Genomic DNA, 24,983 nt, shown 5'->3' with positions numbered 1-24,983 from the left:
ATCTGACCTCTCCCCTCCTCCCCAGGCTGTGCCTTGCCAGGCTGAGCCAGGTCCCAATTCTTCCTCAGCCTCTGCTCTCCCACCCTACAATCCTTTTATCACTTCCCCTCCTTACACCCGATCTGGCTTACAGTTTCGTTCCATGACTAGCCTTCCCCCACCTGCCCAACAGTTTCCTCTTAAAGAGGTGGCTGGAGCTAAAGGCATAGTCAAGGTTAATGCTCCTTTTTCTTTATCCGACCTCTCCTAAATCAGTTAAATATCCTAAAGACCCCATGGATTGTATACTCATCTAAGAATGAGTCTTCTCTATGGGGTTTCCCCTGCAATTCTTTGATAATTCTTTTTATTGCTTAAAACAGAGGTCCCTAAAACTTTCTGAAGAATGAAGCTATTTTGATTTTTTTAACCTGGAGCCTAAAGATGGAATTTGGTAGTTGGAGGTGGGGTAAGAATTAGAAGTGGGGAGAATAGGAAGGAATGCTTAGGGAGGAATATTCTCAACATTCCTTTCCCCAGGGTCTGCTGGCATTTCAAAGAGCAATGCCTTATATCCCGTAATAAAAGTCAGTTGAGCAAGATCAATCCATAGGGACCTCTGCCTTAGATGGTTCCAAAAATGCTGCTGTTAGGAGAGGGTTCAAAATATGAGTTCATTCAAAAGGATCCTTTAGATTGAATATGTATTACACATAAAGTGAATTGATGAAACATTCTGGAAAAAGGACTGATAATAATACCTGGCATTTCCTGTCCTTTTTCAACTGACTCTGATAATACATTTACTTCCTTAACGGTCCGACTTCAATATAACAAACAAAAATAAAGATTATACTTCATTATACGGCCATAAAGGATGCTATGGCCTAATTGGGATAGGAAACCCTTAGCTGAGAAAACCTGTCAGCTTAGATCTGTGTGAATTCAAAGTGGAGACTTAATTTTATAAAGCACAAGCTTAACTGTAACAATGAACTCTATGTATTCTCTTGCGGTCATGTCCATTGATAATCAAGATTAGTTAAGACACAACCAGCTGGGTGCAGCAGCTTATGCCTGTAATCCCAGCACTTTGGGAGACTGAGGCAGGAGGGATGCTTGAGCCTGAGAGTTTGAGACCAGCCTGGGCAACACAGGGAGACTCCATCTCCACAAAATAAAAAAAAAATTGCTGGGTATGGTGGGCCATGCCTGTGGTCCCAGCTACTCAAGAGGCTGAGGTGGGAGGATTGCTTGAGCCCAGGAGGTTGAGGCTGCAGTGAGCCATGTTCATGCTACTGCACTCCAGCCTGGATGACAGAGTGAGACCCTGTCTCAAAAAACACAAAACCAAACCAGACACAACCTCTCTGGTGGTCCCAAGAAGAAAATTCTAATTGGAATCCTCTAGAAATTGGGCCTATTTTAAGATTTTACTGATCAAATACAGTTTGCTTCATAATTAGGATGTAAGATCACAAAATACATATACGTTACTATAAAGCAATGAACAAATAGAAAGTAGAAGAAAATGAGATATCAAATTAATTAAAATTAAAATGTATAGAAGATGGTGATGTATAAAAAGACTAGAACTAATTAGTCTTAGATTGATTTTCGGTTAAACCTTACCCAGAAGCTGGCACACACTCATACCTGTGCCCCCACCCATTCACACGCATAGCTAAATCTATCTACAAAGTCCACAACTTTTTCCAACTTGACAGTGTAAGTGCTAAGAAGAGAAGACAAAAAGAGAATATCTTATCATCAAAAGCTAATGAAGAAGGGAGAATAGGATTTAAAGCTATTTTGAGTCAATAAAAGAAATTCTATAAATATAATTTGTTTAAACATTCAGCACTTAAAACATTACCCTCAGAAATTATGCATATTTTACCTTTTCTAGTAAGTAGTTATTGATATGCCCACCAATAGGGTCACCCTTGAAGTCAAAGTTGATATCCATGTATTTTCCAAACCTGCTTGAGTTGTCATTACGGTTGGTTTTGGCATTTCCAAAAGCTTCCAAAACACAGTTGGACTTAAGCAACATATTCTTCACTCTTTAACACAGATAAATGAAAGTCATTATAAAAACTTACAGAGACTAGAATTTTTTAAAAACCGGATTTTGCTAAAACACATACAAATATTTATACCAAGATGCTAACTCCAGCATTGTTTGCAATATCAAAAAAAACCAAACAACTTAAATGTCCACCAACAGGGATAAAAATAAATTTTTGTTTCCTAATATAATGAAATACTATACAGGTGCTAAAAAGAATGAGGTACATCAGTATGTACTCATATGGAAATGTCCAGCATATATTAATGAATATAAAATCAAGTTGTCAAATAACATGCATTGCAGGATCCTTGTGTGTGTATGTATGTGTACACATGTGCGTGTGCATGCACATGTGTCAGCAAATGCTTAAAAATCTGGAGGGATCAGCACACCTTACTATGGTTATCTAGACAGGAGACTGATGGAATGGGCGAGGTAGGATTTCAGGGAACTTTTACATCTTCAACTTAATTCTGTAATTTTTGTTTTTCCTTTTATAAATGTACATATTTTATCTAAAGAAAATTTTTTAAAAAGATGTGTTCTGAAAAGGGAAAGAATAGGTGATACAGAAAATGATACAATTTTTAAGGCACTTGCTTATAAAACCTGGAATTGTGACATTTTATTGTACTTAGTTATACATCATAAATTTAACCTTCACTAGTTCAGAAATTGCTCATTATTTTGTTTGAAGCTGTATGGAATTTCTCCTTTGTACCAGTCATTTAATGCATTCTTTATTCGACGAATGCTAACTTTCTATACAGCAGTCCCTCCCAATGGATACATTTTAAACTTCATGCTATATCCTTGTTTACATTCCACTGATAAAATTCCTCTTATATAGGCATACCTGCAGAAATAACTTTGGCCTCTGAAATAACTTGATGTAGCAGATCTACTGTTACTCCTGCTAATACTGGAGAGTTCAACCTTATCGCCTCATAAATGAAAGCATATTTTAAAAATATGTGTGTGTGGGGAAACTGCTTGTGATAAGATATGTTTGTGAAAGACTAGTAAATTTATATACGCCTTACTCTACTATTGTAGGTGTGAAATTAATTTATTTCTCATCTAGTTGCTCTCCTGAGCTCCTAAGGAAATTAAGAAACCTTACACATATCCCTGTCCTTGTCAAACTAGATTGTAAAGTCAGAGTAAGAAGCAGGGATATGTTACAATTAAGAAAAATGCCTCTCCTGGCCCAGCAATGCAGCCCAATATGATGAAAAGAAGAAAGGCCACGCAGGGTGGTGAAGTGTAAGTTCTCTTCTTTTACATCAACCCAATATCCTTTCTTCCTATTTATAAAACTGAAGATTGTGATGTGTAGATGAGGTGGGACTCTTTACTAAATTAGTACTGAGCTTTGAAGTAACCAATTAGGAAAACAGTTTCTCTCTTCAAAAAGGCTGTGCCACATAAGAAAGTTGAGTCTTGTTGCTTTATAGCTATCATCCATTCATCCCTTAAGTATTTGTTAAGCAAATACTATGTGCCAGCTGCTCCCCTAAATGCTGGGCCCCAGACAGTAGAGATCAGCTTTATTACTCATCTTCCCATGAGCAACAGCACAGTATGGCATGAAATCCTTTTAGAAAATGAATCTTGTTTGGCCAGGCGCGGTGGCTCATGCCTGTAATCCTAGCACTTTGGGAGACTGAGGTGGGCGCGTCACGAGTCAGGAGATCGAGACCACAGTGAAACCCCCATCTCTACTAAAAATACAAAAAAATCAGCCAGGCACAGTGGCCGGCGCCTGTAGTCCCAGCTACTCGGGAAGCTGAGGCAGGAGAATGGCGTGAACCCGGGAGGTGGAGCTTGCAGTGAGCTGAGATCACGCCACTGCACTCCAGCCTGGGCCACAGAGCAAGACTCCATCTCAAAAAAAAAAAAAAAAAAAAAGAGAGAAAAAGAAAATGAATCTTGTTCAGAAATTCCACTGTCAGTGGGTTCTGAATGTTGTAATGATGATGATGGGAAGGCATAGGTCTGCCTTCCAGAGTCCCACTTCTCTCAGAACAGAGTTTTTTAAAAACGCTGATGTGGTGAAAAGAGCAAGGAACCTGTGAGGGTTTGAACAATAAAACCCACCAGCGTAAATTATAACAGCTCTGCTGACCACATTTAAGTCAACAGTAATAAACCAGGATGGGAACACTTTCAACTATTTCAGGGTAATGATTCTTTTGGTCTCATAATTAGTTAAAGCTTACCATAGTAGTATTTTTCTATTAAAAACAAATCTAGAAATAGACACAGTGAAATAAATAAAAGTACAGAGGCAATACGCACTTAAGAGAATCAAAGTAGCTTAATCATCAAAAAATGCTCAGCCCATAGGTTTAGACCCCCAAAATGCTCAACCCGTAGAGTTTAGGTCTAGCCAAGTCTATAGAGAAAACGGAGTGCTAAGAATTCCTCCCCATTATTAGAGTGCCCTTACCTTTCAACCTCTGCCCTCTGACTGGGGTTGGTGATGGCCGCAATATACTGCATAATGTACTTACTGGCTTCCGTTTTACCAGCTCCACTTTCCCCTGGGGGGAAAAATTGTTCAGGGCTTAACATAATAATTTAAACCAAGAGTAAGCTAATTTTTAATAGAATAATTTAAAAATCTGATACTGGTGATGCATTTAAAATCTCACATGTTGCACTGTTTCATTTTTTTGCTTTTTTGAGTTATGTCGTCCTGCCTTGATATGGTTAGTGGTTCTAACAGACCTGAATATGATGAAGAAAATAAAACTATTATAAAACTAAATGAGTAGACTACAAATAAAGATTTACTTAGGAAAAAGGTACCGATGTGGTAAACTAAGACTAAAGTTTTAGTACTTGGCAGGGACTCATAAGTCTAGCAGAAATGAAATAAGGTAGTGAGTCAAACAGTGGTTACAACTAAATTCATATAATCTTATTTTCTATAAGAGAATTTCTTTTAATCTTAAAGGGGACAAAATAATTCGTTCAAAAAATAAGGTTAGAGTAATTTTAGTGAAAAAACAAAACAGCAAGCTCCAGACACAAGGTATCATAGAAAAAGCATGACAATTGGGATAATGGCTGGGGGATGGGGAAAGAGGAACCAATTTTGGAGTATCTACCAAAAATGTTAAATGCTTATGCCTTCTGACTCAAAAATTCCACTGGTAGAAATTTCTCCTAAGGAAATACTAAAAAATACTAATATAACCAAATAATAATAATGTTCAAAGGTTTTAAAACATTTCTATAGACTGTACTGTAAGTCATGGCTAAAATCTGGAAATTATATACCCATCAGTAGATAACTGGATAAATTATGATTCAATTATTTAAATGGAACACTACACAATTATTAAAAAGAATGCACTAGCTCTATAGAAACACCAATGAAAAGATATTTACTATATATTATTAAATGGAAAAATTAGTTACACAACAGACATAATTCTCTATATATAATTATATATTTATAACATAATTACATATGCAATTATGACTATATGTGTTTGCACATGCAGAGAAAACGTATAAAAGGATAAACACTAAACTGTTAACAGCTGTTACTGTTGGAATTTTGGGAAGAATAAGGCACTCAAGGCGAAGAAACGTTTTGCTTTTACTCTACACACTCATATAATTGTTTTTATTCTCCCCTTTAAAACCCAGTAATATTGTTTTCGTGATTTGTTTTAAATAAAACGTAGTCTAGGATATAATTTTCTAACTCCAACACTAAGTTACTTAACTCCTCTGACCTTTAATATTCTTATCTATAAAGTAGAAAAATAACTGTTCTACATACCAGAGAGTTGTTTTGCTCACCAAAATGGAATAATGATTATAAAAGTGTTTCTAAAAGCATAAAACCACCAGTGCAAATGTGAGGTATTATTAGCACCTGAAGAAATTCCCACAGTTTGGGAGAGGCCATCCTGGGTCAGTGGACAGATATTTTTCCTGTCCCCATTTCACTACATAAGGGTCCTTGAAGGGCTCCCCTTAACGTAGGCAGTTTGGCTCCAGTCCTCAAACATGTGAGGTCTGCACCCTATCTCGCGCCTATCTCCCTCCTCGTTGGGCTTCAATACTCAGCCCCTCAGCTCTGAAAGCTTATTTTTGGCCCCCACGCCTCTGTAGGTCCCTCAACACTAGCTCCCAAGCACCAGTCTGATTTTGAGTTGATTCCTCCTTTTCCCACCTCAATATTTCATTTTCTTGGTTTCATTTTGTTATTTAAAATAATTTTGTTACATTTTATCCAGACTTTTATGTGTTTGAGATGGAAACATTTTCCACGTCAACTCAATCTAACAAATTGGCCAGAAGTCATCCAAGTGTAATATGTATTCATAAATGAACCAAGATTAGAGGATGATCAAAAATGATATAAATAATTTGCTATTTAACGTTCATCACTTTTCTGTCTCCTATAGAATTGCTCAGGCTTCTACCTTTAAAAAAAGATTTAATCAATTGTTTGGATTCTTGAGTATCAGACAAATTAAACACATTGTGACTCTGGAAATACAGGGGACCCCCTCCAATTACCTGATATCACAATACAAGTGTCTTTTGATCGCCTCTTCATAGCCTTGTAAGCAGCATCCGCAATAGCAAAAAGGTGAGGCGGTCTCTCATACAGCTCACGGCCTTTATACTGCTCAATTGTGTCTCTTCCATAGATGTTCAACAACTTGTAAGGGTTCACAGAAACGACGACTTCTCCAATGAATGTATAGATGCGCCCTTTTTCAAATCTGTACAGAAGCAAAAGAAAAGGAAGACGCAGCTGTGGTTATAGAGAAATGATGTATCTGTCCTATGAGTCTCTTATTTCCAAGGAAGTCCAAATATTCTAGGAATAATTTCTGAACTGACATTTCAGTGGCTCTGAGTTAACTTGTAGAGAATGTTTGAGGCTGTGCCCCTTCAGATGCCATTGGTAGAAAAGACCAGTAGGGGTTAAAAGCCAGGCAAGAAGGAAGAATTTAACTTGTTGGAGGCTGGGGATTTCCTGTTTCCAAAATACAGAAGGGTAAGAAGATGAAAAAGCTAAAAAGAGTTGAAGACAATCTCAGAGCTCTAGGAGGAAAAGAAATAGAAGTTAAAACAGATCTTGAAATCCACTTAGTCAGATTTTCGATTATAAAGAGGACTGTCATATACATTTTTTTCTCCCTCTTGAACCTTACTAAAATGTTAGTAAATGAATATAAACAGTAAAATCCATAACAGAGAGAATGGCGGAGGAGACACTGCTGCTCTAAATCAAATTTATTTTTTTATGACTGCCTAAAGTTCCATGGTGTAGATATATCATTATATATTCAACGATTCCTGTTCCTTCCTGCTTCTATGAACAATACTGCAGAAAACACTCTTGATACATAATCTTATAGATTGGTGCTTTTACTTCTGTGGTATAGATTCTCAGGAATGGGACAGCTGGTTGAAAGGCATGTGTATTTTTAAAGTATATATAATATGATTCTACCTTTTCCCCATAAAATAGGGTTAAAAATCTAATCATATGTATTTGTATCTGTACATAGATATATTTTATAAATGAGTACATAAGCGTGAAAAAATAGGAACAAATACATGTTATATTTTATGCATCATTTTATACACACAGTAGGGTGATGTGGAAGGAGAGAAATAAAGAGGAAGGCCACATGGGCAGGTGAGAAGAGGCCACAGGACAAAAAAAAAAAAAAGAATACAAAGCTTGAGTAGGTATGCTATGACTGCAATTGTGCAACTTTATGTGTTCATTTAAGAAAATTTTTAAATATAAAATTTAGAAAACCCATATATGTCCACTGTTTTTACACAGTAATCCACACATAGAAACGTATGTGACCCAGAGCTTGGATGTTTCCACATAACAAGTGGTTACCACCAACATGCTCTACCAGCTGAGAGATACTGGTAGACATCTCTCTCACATCCAAGAACCAAACGAAGGGCGTGCCCTGACAGGCAAAATGCTGGTTCACAGACAGCATGTCTCTAAGCACGCTTGCTTCATGGCCGGTGCAGCAGGAGAAATAAGTAAGCATTTGGGACCAAAAAGCAACAACCTTAAATTTCCTTTAAGCTGGAATGAAGGCTGTTGGCTATAATTAGGAATGGAAACAAACAGATGTTGATAATTTCAACAATAAATTCAAACCACGATTTTTATCAAGTATTTAGAGTATTTTAAGAGTTATTAACTACTTCAAGGTTTTCGCTGCATTTTTCTACTATGGGTTTTCTATGTATCCTCTCAATTGTCAGGAAGTTGACATGGTAGCTAAAGGCACTGATTTCAAGTCCTTTACATCTGGGTTTGAATGCTCACATTGCAAACTCAATAGCAGTGATACTTTGTGAAAGCTACTTAACCTCCATGTGTTTCAGCTTCTTCATCTGTAAAATGGTCATAATTATACCCCTCTACCCTCAGACATTGAATAAGTACTTTTTTAAAAAGATCATTAATCGTATGCTTCTGATTATGTTATGCATAAGGGAGATTTTTAAATAATGTTTTTGTTTTATAAACATTGCTACTGAAATCACAACAATCCTTACACATGAGGAATGAATGAATTCAATTATCATAATCCAATTCTCTGGCCAGACGCTGTGGCTCTTGCCTATAATCCCAGCACTCTGGGAGGCCAAGGCAGGTGGATTACTTGAGGCCAGGAGTTTGAGACCAGCCTGGGCAACATGGTGAAACTCCATCTCTACCAAAAATACAAAATTAGCTGGGTGTGGTGGTGCACGCTTATAATCCCAGCTACTTGGGAGGCTGAGGCAGGAGGATCGGTTGAACCTGGGAGGCGGAGTTTGCAGTGAGGCAAGATCACACCACTGCACTGCAGCCTGGGCAGCAGAGTGAGACTCCGCCTTAAAAAAAAAAAAGATCCAATTCTCTGACTCAGCTGTCAGTCAACTACAAGTCACAAGCAAAATATCTATATAACAACTGTTTAAAGACTCGCGAAAATAAGAAGCTAAGATTCACTACGCAAGTTTTTCTGGCTTAACCTGCAAATTTGCAGTACATGCTCAAGTATCTCCAAGGAAAAGAATCAAAAGGGCACGATTCTTTAGTTTTGAATAAGCACTGTCCAAACAAAAAAAAAATGAAGAAAAGCAGCAGAAGAATGTCTCATGAGCCTGGAACTCTGCAACTAAGAGACACAGCAAATAATGTATGAGATTAGAATATTGTAAGATTCCATGTTTGTCCAATGATGTACCTTCTTTCTCACTGGATAATTTTTAGAGCCACTAATAGACCATTATGCTCTAAAATAATATTTTATTACAAATAAAATATTTTCTATTAACCTATAGGCACCATGTATAAAATAATTAAATGGCTGGGCATAGTGGCACATGCTGCAGACCCAGCTATTTGAGACGCTGAGGCAGAAGGATCACTTGAGCCCAGGAATTTGGGTCCAGCCTGGACAACACAGCAAGATCTCATGTCTTAAGAAAATAATTGAATGCATAACTATTAACTCAAAGATAGTGGTAAATATTAACAGAATATGATATTAAATACAATGCTTCAGCAATTCACAAAACGTTAGAAGCTCACTTTACTTGAAATTCTAAGTTTGGTTATCAAATACAAAACTTTCAATTTGGTTGGGTCTTAAAATCACCACTAGATGGTGCCAATATACACCTTAACAGCAACTCAAATTTCAGTTTGCATTAGAAAGCCGTAGGGTATGAAGTAAGCACTAAAGTAATATAGTCGCTTACTCTGTTTGCCTCCAGGAAGAACTACTAATTATCCTAGATGACAAATAGGATGTTATCATCTCTTACAAGAGACCAAGGAAGGTGTTCCTATGACTTCTGTGTGCAAACCTTTTATGACAAACTTTTATAATTATTCAGGATCTACTTTGTGCCAGATACTGGGTCAAACCCTGGGAATAAAAAAGGAGTAGAGAACAGGAAAGCATTGTACATAAATAACAACAATACAGTATGATAGGTAAGGTAATAAAAGCATGTACTGTAGTGACAAAGATTACCCCAATAAACCACTTTCAATGAGGAACACTAAGAGTAAGAGCATACAGGGTCTGGCCTCCAGGTTTCTCTTGCCTTCCGTCTACCAACAACACTTCCACCCACCAAAACCTCCCTTACCACTTCTCTCTGTCTCTGTTACTCTTGTTCTCATTAATGAGCTATTTACAGTTCCCAAGAACGCCATGCCTTCATGGTTTTGCCCATTTAGTTCATTCTGCCTCACATACCTTTTCCTGGTTCCTTCTTCCCCATGTACTTGCCAGATTCCTTCTCCTTCTCCAAAAGTCTTAGCACTAGTTCCTCTATGGAGTCACTCTTAATACTCTACCTCCAACATCAGTTTTACGGTCTTTGCTCTGTTACCTTTTTTTTTTTTTTCCTTTTTAGAACTTCCTAAATGGATAACATAAATTAATAGCAATTGATTTTTTAAACTAGTAAGTTTAAAAATATTTATTAAAAGGGACATATATTTTCACTGGCTTCTAAGTGAAACAAAGAGGTTCTAAAAAGTTCTGAATTAGTGAGTAGTAATGGAGAAAATATAAAGGTATAATAATGCCGTTGGCAAACAATAGCTCACTGTACAAGAATTCTGAAACCTTTTTTTTAAAGTAGCCTTGTAAATATGCACATCCCTTATATATAGGACCATCTATAGTAGGAAGTTAAGATGAGAGGGGCTCCTTCAGATCAGTCACGGGCAGACTACATGCACAACCCCACAGAAAAGGAAGACGCTGTGGGGAGGGGTGGGAGAACCGGCAGGTGGCTGGCCCAGTCAGAGTAGAAGCCTGTGTTAAGGAATGCCAGGGAACAGTTGGAAATGTACATGGGGGTCGGATTTGATATGATATGAAAACCAGGCTTAGGGAGTTTACATCTGAGGGAGTTTACATTTGATGTGACTGGAGACAAGGAATCAGTGAAGACTTTTCTAGTTAAAGACATCAATAAGGTGCTCAGTGAGGGGAATGGTAGAAGAAATGAGGAAAGAAAAATTGGAGTTGTTTCACGGGGAAACTGGACAGAATCTTAAAACTTACTGAACATAAGGGACAAAAATATATTTAACTTTGAGTTAGGCAGAAGAGAAAAAGGAATTTATTTCAGATGACTATATCTCAAATGTACTCCTGAAGCGTCTAAGTTAGATTCACCCACTAACAGAATTCAGTGTTATCCTTGGCTGACTTCTTGAAATATATGGAACCAATTATAATCAGGAAGAAAATTCTCTGTGAATGGTCTACTAGGTATGGTATTAATAAAATCTTATTCGTTAAGTATTATTCATTTACTTGACGAGGAACATACACTTTCTGAATAGGTGTTGCTTAATCACACTGATTTGGCATGCCTTCCTTCCTTTTTGAATTTAAATGGAATCTTAAGTTACCATGAACATTCCTATTTCTCAGGAGAGGTGTCCATCTACCCATGCCATTTTTTTTGGCCTTTCATTATCTCCTTAGACAACTCTAATTTAGGTTCCACTCCTGCACTTCAATAAATCTTGACCAAACTCCCCAAATTGCTAAATTCACTGGTTGGTTTTCTATGCTCATCTTACTTAATTTCTCAGTGTTTGACACTGACTCCCATTTCCTCAACACACTCTTCTATTGGCTTCTTTGAGCCACGTTCTCTTCATTTTCCTTCTACTTCTCTGGTTTTCCTTCTAAGTCTCCTTTGCTGGCTCCTTTTTTTCTGCTGATCTTTAAATATTCCAGTTCTCTAGGGTTGAGTATAGTATCACTTCAAATACCATTCAAGGGTCTTCCATTTAAGGAGGATAAAGTAATGATATCTTGGCCCCCTTTCTACCCTCTGAAAATCAACAAGAATAACAAAAACAGAAAAAGACATCACCTACGATAAAACAAAAAACTAGCCACAACTCTGAACCACAATCTATGAAGAAAGATTGTGAAAAGCTATGAAAACTAGACCTAGTTGAGGCAGGTTGCTAAGACTGAATATAGGGCTCTCCAAATCTCCGGCACTGGAGTAGAGTTCTCCAGAAGTAGGTTGCAGTTCCTGAGTAGCCAAACCAAAAATCTTTCGCTAAGAATGTTAGGGTCTCAGCATGCAGGTGGCTTTGGAACAAAATAAGTCCCATCTGACACTTCTAAGTATATGTAAGGTGGGGTTAAATGAAGAAATAACTAGAAATTCCTTTTTTTAAAAAAACAGGCTGTCATAGTGGTGAGGCAAAAGAGAAAAAGTGCAGTGGCTCTGCAGCAGATGATCTTGATAAATGAAAAGAGGTAATAATGCTAAATCACCTGCCAGAAGTCTCAGACACACATAGGGAACTTGCTTTCTAGTTAGGCAAGCTTCTTGCCATTTCAGGGCAGACAGTTGGTGAGACAGGGAATGAGCAGCAGACCACCAAACTCAGTGCATTTTATCTTTCAACCCAGAATGAACCATACCTACTCAAAGATGACAATCATTAGGCCGGGCGCGGTGGCTCACACCTGTAATCCTAGCGTTTTGGGAGGCTGAGGTGAGTGGATCACCTGAGGTCAGGAGTTTGAGACCAGCCTGGCCAACATGGCGAAACGCCGTCTCTACTAAAAATACAAAAATTAGCTGGGCGTGGTGGCGCATGCCTGTAATCCCAACTACTTGGGAGGGTAAGGCAGGAGAATCTCTTGAACCCAGAGGGTAGAGGTTGCAGTGAGCTGAGATCGCACCACTTCACTCCAGCCTGGGTGAAAGAGCAAAACTCTGTCAAAAAAGAAAAAAGACGGTCATTAGAAGTGAACCAGAATGGGGCACATGATAAGATGTTAGAAGAAAAGAAAAAAAAATGTAGGTAAAACATCTGACAGGCAAAAGGCAGACCAAGAATACCCCCTCCCAAAAAAAATCACAAAGTAGAAAAATTATGAAAGAACATTCTGTATAAAAGCAAAGAATACAAAAAAATGTAGCTCTCTAAAATAAGATATCAAAAAAGGCATCACTTAAAAGGAGAAATTGTGTTTAAAATCATTTTTTCAAGAGATAAAAAGCTAGAAGAGCTCAAGAAAAAAACCAGAAGAGAGAAAAAAAAATCCACAGCAATAAAGGTCATATTAAAAGACATGAAGAGAATGGACACCCCTGAAAATAGAAGGGGACAGGAAGAAAAGGTGGAGAAAAGTAAGCAAAATAATTTTTTGTATTATCTCATTTATATGTAAAATCTTAAATTTTTTTTTACCTCAGTTTTTGTGGAACAGGTGGGTTTTGTTTACACGGGTAAGTTCTTTAGGGGTGATTTCCAAGATTTTGGTACACTTGTCACCCAAGCAGCAGTGTACACTGTACCAGGTATGCAGTCTTTTTTTTTTTTTTTTTTGAGACAGAGTCTTACTTTGTCGCCCAGGCTGGAGTGCAGTGGCACGATCTCGGCTCACTGCAACCTCCACCTCCCAGGTTCAAGCGATTCTCCTGCCTCAACCTCCCAAGTAGCTGGGACTACAGGCGCCTACCACCACGCCTGGCTAATTTTTGTATTTTTAGTAGAGACGGGGTTTCATTATGTTGGCCAGAATGGTCTCAATATCTTGACCTCGTGATCTGCCTGCCTCAGCCTCCCAAAGTGCTGGAACTACAGGCGTAAGCCACGGCGCCAGGCTTGGTATGTCGTCTTTTATTCCTCGCCCACCTCCCTCCCTTTCCCCTCAAGTTCCCAAAGTCCATTATATCATTCTTGTGCCTTTGCATCCTCATAGCTTAGCTCCCACTTACAAATGAGAACATATGATATTTGGCTTTCCATTCCTGAGTTACTTCACTTAGAATAATGGCCTCCAGCTCCATTCAAGTTGCTACAAAAGACATTATTTTGTTCCTTTTTATGGCCGAGTAGTATTCCATGGTGTATCTATACCACATTTTCTTTATCCACTCATTGGTTCATGGGCGTTTAGGTTGGTTTCATATTTTTGCAATTGCAGACTGTACTGCTATAAACGTGTGTGTGTGTGTGTGTGTGTTTCATTTAATGACCTCTTTTCCTTTGGGTAGATACCCGGTAGTGGGATTACTGAATCAAATGGTAGTTCTCCACCCTGTGGTTGTACTGGTGAGTTTACATTCTCACTAGCAGTGTAAAAGTGTTCCCTTTTTCACCACATTGATGCCAATATCTGTTATTTTTTGATTTTTTACTCTGCTGATTATTTCTTTTGCTGTGCAGAAGCTTTTTAGTTTAAGTAGGTCCCGTCTATTTATTTTTGTTGCATTTGCTTTTGGGGTCTTAGTATGAATTCTTTGCCCAAGCCAATGTCTAGAAGAGTTTTTCTATGTTATCTTCTATAATTTTTATGCTTTCAGGTCTTAGATTTAAGTCTTTGATCCATCTTGAGTTGATTTTTGTATAAGGACCCAGTTTCATTCTTCTATATGTGGCTTGCCAGTTTTCCCAGCACCATTTACTGAATAGGGTGCCTTTTCCCCAGTTGTCGAAAATCAGTTGGCTGTACTTTTTATTTCTGGGTTATCTGTTCTGTTCCACTGGTCTACATGCCTATTTTTATACCAGTACCATGCTGTTTTGGTAACTATAGCCTTATAGTACAATTTGAAGTCAGGTAATGTGATGCCTTCAGATTTGGTTTTTTTGCTTAATCTTGCTTTGGCGATGCAGACTCTTTTTTGGTTTCATATGAATTTTAGGATTGTTTTTTCAAGTTTTGTGAAAAATGATAATGGTATTTTGATAGGAATTGCATTAAATCTATAGATTGCTTTGGGCAGTATGGTCATTTTCACAATACTGATTCTACCCATTCATAAGCATAGGATATGTTTCCATTTGTTTGTGCCATCTAATATTTCTTTCACGAGTGCTTTGTAGTTTTCCTTGTAATCTTTCACCTCATTAGTTGAGTATATTCCTAAGATTTTTGTTTGTTTTTTCAGCTGTTTTGAAAGGGACTGAGTTCTTGATTTGATTCTCAACTTGGCCACTGTCGGTATATAGCAGTGCTACTGATTTGTGTACACTGATTTTGTATCCTGAGACTTTACTGAATTTGTTTATCAGATCTAGGAGCTTTTTTGATGGGTCTTAGGGGTTTTCTAGGTATATGATCAGATCACTGGTGAACAGCGACATTTCAACTTCCTCTTTTCCAATTTGGATGCTCTTTCTTTCTTTCTCTTGTCTGATTGCTTTGGCCAGGACTTCTAGTACTATGTTGAATAGAAGTGGTGAACGTGGGCATCCTTGTTTTGTTCTAGTCCTCATTGGGAATGCTTTCAACTTTTCCCCATTCAGTATGATGTTGGCTGTGAGTTTGTGACAGACGTGAGGTATCTGATAATGGTGACATTTCAAAACAGTAAATAAATATACCAATAATAAACATCAATAAACAGTGTTAGGAAATGGGCTAATCACTTGGAAAAATAAAAAACACAGATCATTAGTGTCATAAGTTGAACTGTATTCTCCCAAAAGATACGTTGAAATCCTAACCCCCAGTATCTGTGGATGTAACCTTATCTGGAAATAGGGTTTTTGCAGGTGAAATCAAGTTAGGAGGAGGTCATTAGGGTGGACCTTAAACCAATAAAAAGAGAAAAATGCCCCATGAAGGGAGAGACAGGGAGAACACTGTGCAATGACAGAGGCAGAGACTAGAAGAAGAATGCAGCCACAAGTCAAGCCAAGCCAAGGATTGACGATCACTGCCAGCAGCTAGGAAGAGGCCAGGAAGGGTATCTCCCTTGACGGTTTGGGGGGTATGGCTCTGCTGACACCTTGAATTTGGACTTCTAGTTTTCTGAACTGTGAGACAATACACTTCTTTATTTTAAGCCCCCCTGGTTTGTGGTAATTTGTTACAATAACCGTAGGAATAAAACTAGTTATACTAAAATAAATTCAATAAAAATGTCTCATTCTTCCTTACAAATAAAGAAATGTAAATCAAATCAACAATAAGATATGCTTCTTCACCTATATAGAGCAAGAGTTTTGATAGTGAATGGTGTTAGCAAAAATATGCAACCTCAGGTATCTTCACTGTCACAGGTATCATCTGCTCAAACCACTCTCCATCCGTTCTCCATACAGTAGCAAGTATGATCTTAAAATATAAATCTTATCCTACTCTGCATTCCTAGCCTTAAATCTTTTCAATGTGAAACTTTAATCTCAAGCCAATCTGACACGCAGATATTGGTTCATCTCATGCCATCTACCTCTGATTACTGTGTGCACTGGCCTTTATTCATCTAAATTCCCCTATCCCCATCATTCCACACCTGTTTGTTTCCTAAATTTCACATAAGTTCCTTATCCATCAAAATTTCTCTATCCCCCATCATTCCACACCTGTATGTTTCCTTTGTAATACCGGTCACAAGCAGTTTTTTGTTTACTTGTTTATTGTCTGTCTGCAAAGGAATAGAGGACATATCTATCTTGTTCATGTTTTATCTTCAGAACGATCTTCTCTTTATGTGGACAGCTTCACATAATCTAGATACAAATAGCAACTTTTATTCTGGAAAAATAAAATTAAATGGTATGTACTCCAACTCAACTTCTGAGACAGATTTTTCATTGCTGGAGAAGAAGGTTACAAAATATATGGGGCTCAACTGGAATTGGAAGAATCGGTACAAACTCATAGTACATGCAGGGCAAAGAGAAGAGGGAGAGAGGAAGAGATAGGTATGCACACACACACGTTTCCTAACTCTGTCCACTTAGAGAAACAGTAACACCAGATAAAGGCTTGGAAATACCATTTTTCTTAACTAAAAGGACTCAGGGCTCCTTGAAGAAAAGCGGATTCTATCACTGGAACAGGGAAAGTACAAAATGAGCTTGGACTATCTTGTTGAGCCAGAAAAGTAGGAAAGGTACATGTCAAAAGGACACAGGGGCTAGATTGAATGGACTTTCACTGCACCCATCTGGGACCACAAGAGCATTAAAATCATGTCAGCAATGAGCTGGGCATGGTGGCTCACACCTGTAATCCCAGCACTTTGGGAGACTGAGGTGGGTGGATCACCTGAGGTCAGGAGTTTGAGACCAGCCTGGCCAACATGGTGAAACTCCATCTCTACCAAAAATACAAAAATTAACTGGGCATGGTGGCACGTGCCTGTAATCACAGCTACTCAGGAGGCTGAGGCAGAAGAATCGCTTGAACCGAGGAGGCAGAGGTTGCAGTGAGCCAAGATCACACCACTGCATTCCAGTCTGGGCAGCACAGTGAGACTCCGTCTCAAAAAAAAAAAAAAAAAGGATATTGTTGGGACAACTGATAAAATCTGAACATCAGCTATGAATCAGAAACCAGAATTGTGTCAAAATTACACTTTCTGATTTTGATCATTGTACTGTGGTTATGTAAGAGAAGATCTTTGTTCTTAAGAAACACACCCTGAATTATTTAATGATAGGGGCCTGATGTCTCCAATTTATTCTCCAATGGTTACAAAAAACAACTACATACATATATAAAAATATACAAAGAGAAATTAAGAAGCAAATACAGCAAAATGTAAACAACTGGTAAAGAACAAAAGGGGGTTTCTTGTAGTATCATCTACCTTTTTGTAAATTTGAAATTATATCAAAATTAGAAATTGATAATAAAAATCCAACTTCTAATCCTCTTTATATAGTTAATTAATTAATTTAGACTAGGCAAGATAGACTCTTAGTAAAAGACTCAAAAGATGTAAATGAATACACAGTAAAAAGTGTTTCTCATCTTTCCTATAGCTTCCCTCCTCAGAGGCAACCACTGCTGCTGGTTTCCTGTGAATTCATTTAGAAACAGTTTAGTTGTTGTTGTTTTTGAATGAATGGCAATTTTTTTTTCTCTAATTAAAATGTTTATCTTGGCAAAAGTCTCATGTAAGTAGATAGAGAAAAGCCGAGTTTTTTATGGCTGCGTAGTATTCCATTTCATGGGTGATTGATTATACAATAATATATTTAATCAGTCCCTATTGGACATTTAGGTTTGTTACTATGAACAATGCAAGTATAAATATAATGGTAGCTATTTCTTTGTGCATATGTGTATGTATATCTGTAGAATGCACATCTAGAATTCAAATTATTAGTTCAAAGGATATAAGCAACTTAAATTTATGAATTATATGGCCAAATTAGTCTCCAAAGAGACTGAGCCAATTTAAACTTCTGCTTATAATGTGTGAGTTTCTGTTTCATGGGTGTGGGTTTTTTAACCAACGATACTGGACTATTTAGAAAGGACAGAGTTTTATTTTCAAAATACACAAAACTTTGACCCCTTTCTTCACAAATGCGCCTAGCTTATGCAATGTTCATTAGGTTACTTTCAATAAGGTTCAGCCCACCTTGCCAGTTCTTAGATGAGAATCTCTCCTAAGGGTGAAAGCATCTTATTTCTGCTTCTCTTGGCAAAAATCATGGTTTCCATGTGATGGAGTCAATTAGTTTTATCCCCTTGTTAGACTGTGTGTTCCTGAGATGGACAGGGACCATATGTTGAAAAGAGTAGGAGCTTTATTTTATTTTTGTTTTTATTTTTCTAGAGACAGGGTCTCGTTCTGTCACTTAGGCTAGAGTGCAGTGGTATGGCCATAGCTCGCTGTAACTTCAAACTCCTGGGCTCAAGTGGTTCTTCTGCCTCAGCCTCCCCAATAGCTGGGACTACAGGTGTACGCCACCATGCCTGGCCAATTTTTTTATTTTTCTGTAGAGACAGGTTCTCTCTATACTGTCCAGGCTGGTCTGGAGCTCCTGGCCACAAATGGTCCCCCTACCTTGGCCTCCAATTATGAGCTTTAGAGTCATACAGCACTGGAGCCCTGGGTTTGAACCCTGGCTCTGCTAGTTACTGATTGTGTGCATTTATAAACATCTGAGTAGTAAATATCCATGTGCCAGGTACTATGTCAAGAGCACTCAAGCTGTCTTAAAATGATTTGGAAAAGGATGCTTTGTTTTGACCTTTTGTTAACATACTAAAGCCTAGAATTGACAACTTGGAAGAGGGCACTTAAGAAGCACCACCACAGCCCACCAGTGCAGCACTCAAGCTCTTGTCATGGTACCTGGCACATGGACACTTACTAGTTACTAGAAGAATAAGACATAGTATTATTGTACTCAAAGGCTTATATAAACAGACAATGCCATGCAGTAAGTACAATGATAGAGGGTTTAAAAACTAGGTTTTTTTTTTTTTTTAAACTTATTCCCTTCTTGTTCTCATTCTCCTCTGTCTCTCACTTTCTCCCTCTCTGTTCCAGAAAAGGTTTAAGGCAGTAACAAAGATAGAATGTCATGGAAGCTTAGAGAAGGATACCTAAACCAGCTTTAGGAGTGGGAGGCTTCAAAGAAGACTTCCTAAAAATTGTATTGCTTGACATTTGAATTATTTATGCAATTATATAATCTCCATGTAGACAGTTCTAACCACTTCTTGGTTTATACTCTCTTAAAATGATTTGGAAAAGGATGCTTTATTTTGATCTTTTGTTAATACACTGAAGCCTAGAATTAACAACTCGGAAGACAGCACTTAAGACGCACCACCACAGCCCACCAGTGCAGCATATGGGTATTCCCAGGCCCATCGATAGCAGAGGAAAGGGTGTATTAAGAAAGTGGACTCTGGGATCTGGCTGCAGTTTAGCACTGACTAGCTCTATGATCATGTGGAAGCTGTTTAACCTCCCTGTGCCTCACTTTCTTCAACTGATATAGTACCTTTCCCTCAGAGGTTTGTTACAAGAAGTGAGATGCTCTGCATAAAGTGCTTGGCACACTAATTAGTACATCGTAACAGCACAATAATACCAAGTCCTGTTTTTATCATGAGCAACAGCAGAAGTCATAAGAATGGCAGGAAATATCTTTCCTCTACTTGAGTCCCATTGTTCAGCATGCGGCATCAGTGCTATGTTTCTGTTTAACATCACAGTGAGGGTTACTTCTGCTTGCATAGCAAATGGTGATCCAGGTTGGCATCATGTTTATAAAGCATTCTTCTAGCAGTTCATGGGGACCCCTAAGGCCAAACGCCTTCAGTAAAATTGTTTAGGCTTACCACAGGACATAAGAACTAGTTAGGACCACTGGTGGTGGATTAAATGACTGACGTTGTGACTTCATCTCTTGGTTTTCTTCTTCTGGTGCAGTATTTCTTCATTTGAGCTGCACAAATGGTAGTTAACCAGATGTGGTCAGGAGATGCCTAGTTGAATTATCTTACCTTTCCTCTGCAATGGAAAACAACTGTTTTTGATATATACATTTTTAGGTGATGCTTGCTTTTTCAAAACACAATTCTTTTGTTTATTAAGGCATGCCTAATTTTAAATGTTATTGATGTATTTAATCATATTTGTATTCATTTGTTTATTCAATCAATCATTAGTTATTAGCACTTATGTTCCAAACATTGTGCTGGGAGCCACAAGCAGAAGAATAAACAGCAGACTCATCTCCACCCTAATGCAGGCAATGACAAGGACAGACACTAAATGGAGGTCCAGGGAGAGCCAATAGAATGCACTGTACTGGTGGAGGGAAGCAACAGTGTTTGAGGAATCCAGAGCAGGGCATGTGACTATATCACAGCAGAGAGAGCATAGGGAGAGAGGTGTGAGAGGAGGGCCAGAGCATGCAAGGCCTTAGGGCTTGTGGACTTTATCCAAGGGTGGAGCTTTAAGTATTGATCACATTTGCTTTTTTGAAAGCTTCCCTTTGGCTGCAGGGTGTAAGGAATTGAGTGCCTGCTAATGGACCAGTTAGGAGGCTACTATGTTGGTCCCAGGAAGGAAGGGCGGGGTCTCTGGTTGCGATGGAACAGTGGAGAGACAGAGAAGTAGACAGGCTTTACAAGTAGAGATATAATCTGTTGGAGACAGTAACTTACTGGGTATGAGAGGCAAGAAAGAAGGATGTGTCAGGGTAAGTATCTCACATGAGCTACTGAGCAGACCGTGATGCTCCATTAATGAGAATAGGGACAGGAGGCAACCGTGATTCAGACAGGCTATGCAATCTGTTTGAGACACCTGAGAGAGATCCCAGTGAAGATGTTTCTCACACTTCTTTCTCTCATAGAATTAAACCTGATCCCCTGAACACAAAGGGAACAACACCGAGGATGGCAAACACAGATCATCAGCAGTGGAGATGGCAAGCAGATATCCACACCATTACGGCCAGCAAACACGGCAAGGAGAACACATACTTCATTGCCCCATTTAAAAGTGAAAAAATATTTTAAAGAGATAGGAGATATCTGGGTTCTATTTAAATTTTTTTTTTTTTTTAACTAACTGAATTCATCATATCAAGTTCCTCAGTGATTCAAACTTCATGGTATAATATAAACAAACACAATACCTTCCTCCCATAAAACGTTAACTACTAAGGTCTCATGCAATTCAGTTTTTTAAAAAATACAATAAAGAAGCTATACAATGTCAGCACATGAATAAATCACCATAGCATTATTTAGCTATGAAGTGCTTGTAAGTTTCTCCCTGGGGCCTGAAAGCTTAAGGAGATGAATAACTCCTCCCTTCTCAGGCCCAGTCCCAAGGTGCAACTTGGGGCAGCAGCTTGCGCCAGCAAGATAGCAGAAGCAGGAAGAGAGCCCGCCTGAAGACATGTACTCCTAAAGATTGAGAAAGAGGCCATCGGGGTACAACATAGCAGTTACGTCAGACTACGACACTTCCTGTTTACAGGAGACTATAAAACCTTTGCCCCATCCTCACTTGGTGCTGAGGCCATTTTAGGCCTCAGCCCGCCTGCACCCAGGCGCTCATTAAAACAGCATGTTGCTTCACACCACCTCGGATGTTGTCTGTTAGCGCGCTCTCGGGGTTTGAACCGATACAAGAACCTTAACAGTGCTGAGTGTCCAATAATGACAGGCATGAAGATTTAAACCAAAACGTAAGAATGAAAATTACCTATTAATAATAATATGACACTGATTTTCTCTTTCAACCAACAATAAACATAATTTCTCCAACATGGGGCTCAATATTTATATATTTATTCCTTTTCATCCATTCCATTTAGAAATGATTTCCCATTATGGTAACATTTGACTACTTGGCATGCCTAGGGAAGTAGTTAGCTGCATTTTACCTTAACTGGGGAGTTAGCTTATTTATAAATCAACACTGCTCAGGAAAATGAAGGATACCTGGACCTGATGCAGAAAACTCTTTAGTAGGAATTCACAATTATATGAATTGATAACAATTATGCATTTTAAATAATATTAAAACCCATCTGAATTACAGTATTAAACATACTTTTTTTTTTGAGACAGGTCTCACGGTGTTGTCTGGACTGCAGAGCAGTGGCATGATCGCAGCTCACTATAACCTCCACTTCACAAGCTCAAGTGATCCTCCCACCTCAGCTTCCTGAGTAGCTGGGACTACAGGCATGGGCCACCACATCCAGCTAATTTTTGTATTTCTTGTAGAGATGGGGTTTTTGCCATGTTGCCCAAGCTGTTCTCAAACTCCTAAGCTCAAGCAATCTGCTGGCTTCAGCCTTCCAAAGTGTTGGGATTACAGGTGTGAGCCACCGTGCCTGGCCCACTGCATCACTTTTTTAAAAATGTAGTTCCTTATCCCTCTTTTCATAACATGTGAAGACTCTGATGTATTTAAAGAAAGGTTTTCCCAGGTGTTATTAAAAATCCTCAGGTACCCAGATAGGCAGCTTTTGGGCACAGGCTGGGAGGCACAGTAGTCCCCCTTATCCAAAGTTTCGCTTTTCATGGTTTCAGTTATCTTCGGTCAACCATGGCCCAAAAACATGCAGATATTTCGAGAGAAAGATCACATTCATATAACTTTCATTACAGTTTATTGTTATAATTGTTCTATTTTGTTATTGCTGTTAATCTCTTACTGTGCCTAAATTATAAATTAAACATCATCACATCTGTGTAAATATAGGAAAAAACAGTATATATAGTGTTCAGCATAGGTGGTCTCAGGCGTCCACTAGACGTCTTGGAGTGTATCCCTCGCAGATAAGGAGGAGCTATTGTAGTCGTGACAAGAGGCACTGAAGACTTTCACAGGTGGTTAACGTCAAGCGCATGGATTACTTTCATTTCAGTTTACTGTCACAAAATTTGCTTAAATTCAATAAACAGATTCACTCTAATCTAATATTTATTATGCATCAACTCTGTGCCTAGAATTATTTTAGATCTTTTCCATGTTATGTTGCTAATTACACGTTTACTAAATATTAATAGAAAATCTTCTAAAGCCCTCTTTTGTTGACATCATGTGCCCAGTTATAGATAAGAAAGAAATACGTTTATGCCAATCGTTTAACCATCATCTCTACTTGGAGAAAGCCGAATTACAAAGCACAGCTTTCACTGACCTGGGAAGGAGATCTACTTCTACTACAGAATGGATTGCATGAGTAGAAAAACCGGAAAGTTTCCCAGACGCTCCTAAAGTTATTGTTTGACTATTGCTTTTGTTGGGGTGAATTAATAGCCAACAAGGAACTGAGCAAAGTATTTTAAAATCAGCCAAAGTGTTTATTGAATGAATGAAGGGCCAGACACCTTGTCTGCTGGCTCTCCTTGGCTTTCCTTGTCAGAAGTCTGTAACATCTGTAAGGCTGCATTTCCTCGTGGAAAGCTTTTAATACTTCCTATATTCTGCACTATCCTTATACTTCCTATATCTGGCATTTTCTTTTAGCTTAAGTTTACCCTTTTTTAAAGAATAATCTTCCTTGTGTCTAAGGTAGAGTAAGTGGTTACTTCCCTTCCCCTGTCCACAGTTAAGGAGGCTCAATCACTGCTTTAACGTTGGGAGTGTCTAGAGGCACACGGAACTTCTACGATGCTAATCTGGTAATACTGTAACTCTTTTGATGCCAACAGCCCCTGAATGGAAGCTAAGAATGTGAGATGGCATCCCCAAGTGAAATATCAAAAGCTGCTCACTGGGGCCGTCAATAATGTCTGTTCATTTTGGGATAGAGTGATTGTGGTAAGGGAAAGGGAGCTGAATTTGGAAGGGTGTAAAGAAGACCTGGTGAAAGACATCAGCTATTGCCACTCTGCAAAGAGTCTTCATCTTTAAATGATGGTTGAGATATGGCATTTTACAGCTTTCTTCCTAGATTGTAATCAAGTTTCCTAAGACACTGTGAACCAAATTTCTTTTTATTTATACTTATTTCTAGTATACTGCTCTGGGGCTCAAAAAGGTTTTTAGTAAGGTAAGAGGGAACTGAAACCACTAAGAAATTCATTATTAAAATTTCTAAGCATTAAATGGGTCCACATTCAGATACACAAATCAACACATGCTAAAGACAAACATGATTTGGATAATCTACTACTTTACTTTAGCCAGTCAGTCCTTTTCCACTTGTGAAAATAACCAAGTATTTTCTATACTCAGGAATACCAGACATCAGGAAGTGAACTAAGAGAATAAAAATGCAGTGGCAAAGAAAAGAGTCAAAAACTAAAAACAGATCAAATACATCAGGAAATGGAAAAAACAAATAATTTTCCCTATTTTTTTAGTCCCTCTAGCAGAACTTAAATCTCTTTTATTGCTAGATCTAACTGAGAAAGAAATTTGTGTAGGTAGATTGGTTGCCAATTTAAGACAAATAATATAATATTTTTTAAGTATCATCCCAACCATGACTGCATTCTGAGCTTCATAAGCCATTAAGAAAATCTTTAATTGTTCTAAAAAAATAGCTGTCCTCAATCTCTTCAATAAATGGGGTTAGGAAAACTGGATCTCCATATACACAAGAATGAAAATATAACTTTATCTCCCCTCTTAAAGAAGAATCAATTAAAAATGGATTAAAGGCTTAAACATA

The 24,983-nt window shown here is 38.2% G+C and overlaps 1 protein-coding gene across 1 annotated transcript in view; it reads right to left on the bottom strand.

The window, feature by feature from the left end:
* MYO1D (myosin ID) overlaps nt 1–24,983 on the bottom strand; it is a 377,286-nt gene that overhangs the window by 275,697 nt on the left and 76,606 nt on the right. The window contains exons 2-4 of the mRNA XM_003279378.4: nt 6,599–6,807; nt 4,506–4,599; nt 1,880–2,045 (exon numbers count right to left, since the gene is read on the bottom strand). Of these exons, the coding sequence (XP_003279426.3) occupies nt 1,880–2,045; nt 4,506–4,599; nt 6,599–6,807 (469 nt within the window). The remainder of the gene's footprint in view (nt 1–1,879; nt 2,046–4,505; nt 4,600–6,598; nt 6,808–24,983) is intronic.

Source organism: Nomascus leucogenys, unplaced genomic scaffold (assembly GCF_006542625.1).
Source record: "Nomascus leucogenys isolate Asia unplaced genomic scaffold, Asia_NLE_v1 Super-Scaffold_249, whole genome shotgun sequence".
Taxonomy (NCBI): Eukaryota; Metazoa; Chordata; class Mammalia; order Primates; family Hylobatidae; genus Nomascus; species Nomascus leucogenys.
The sequence above is the reverse complement of the archived record's forward strand: the minus strand, read 5'-3'. Positions and strand labels throughout refer to the sequence as shown.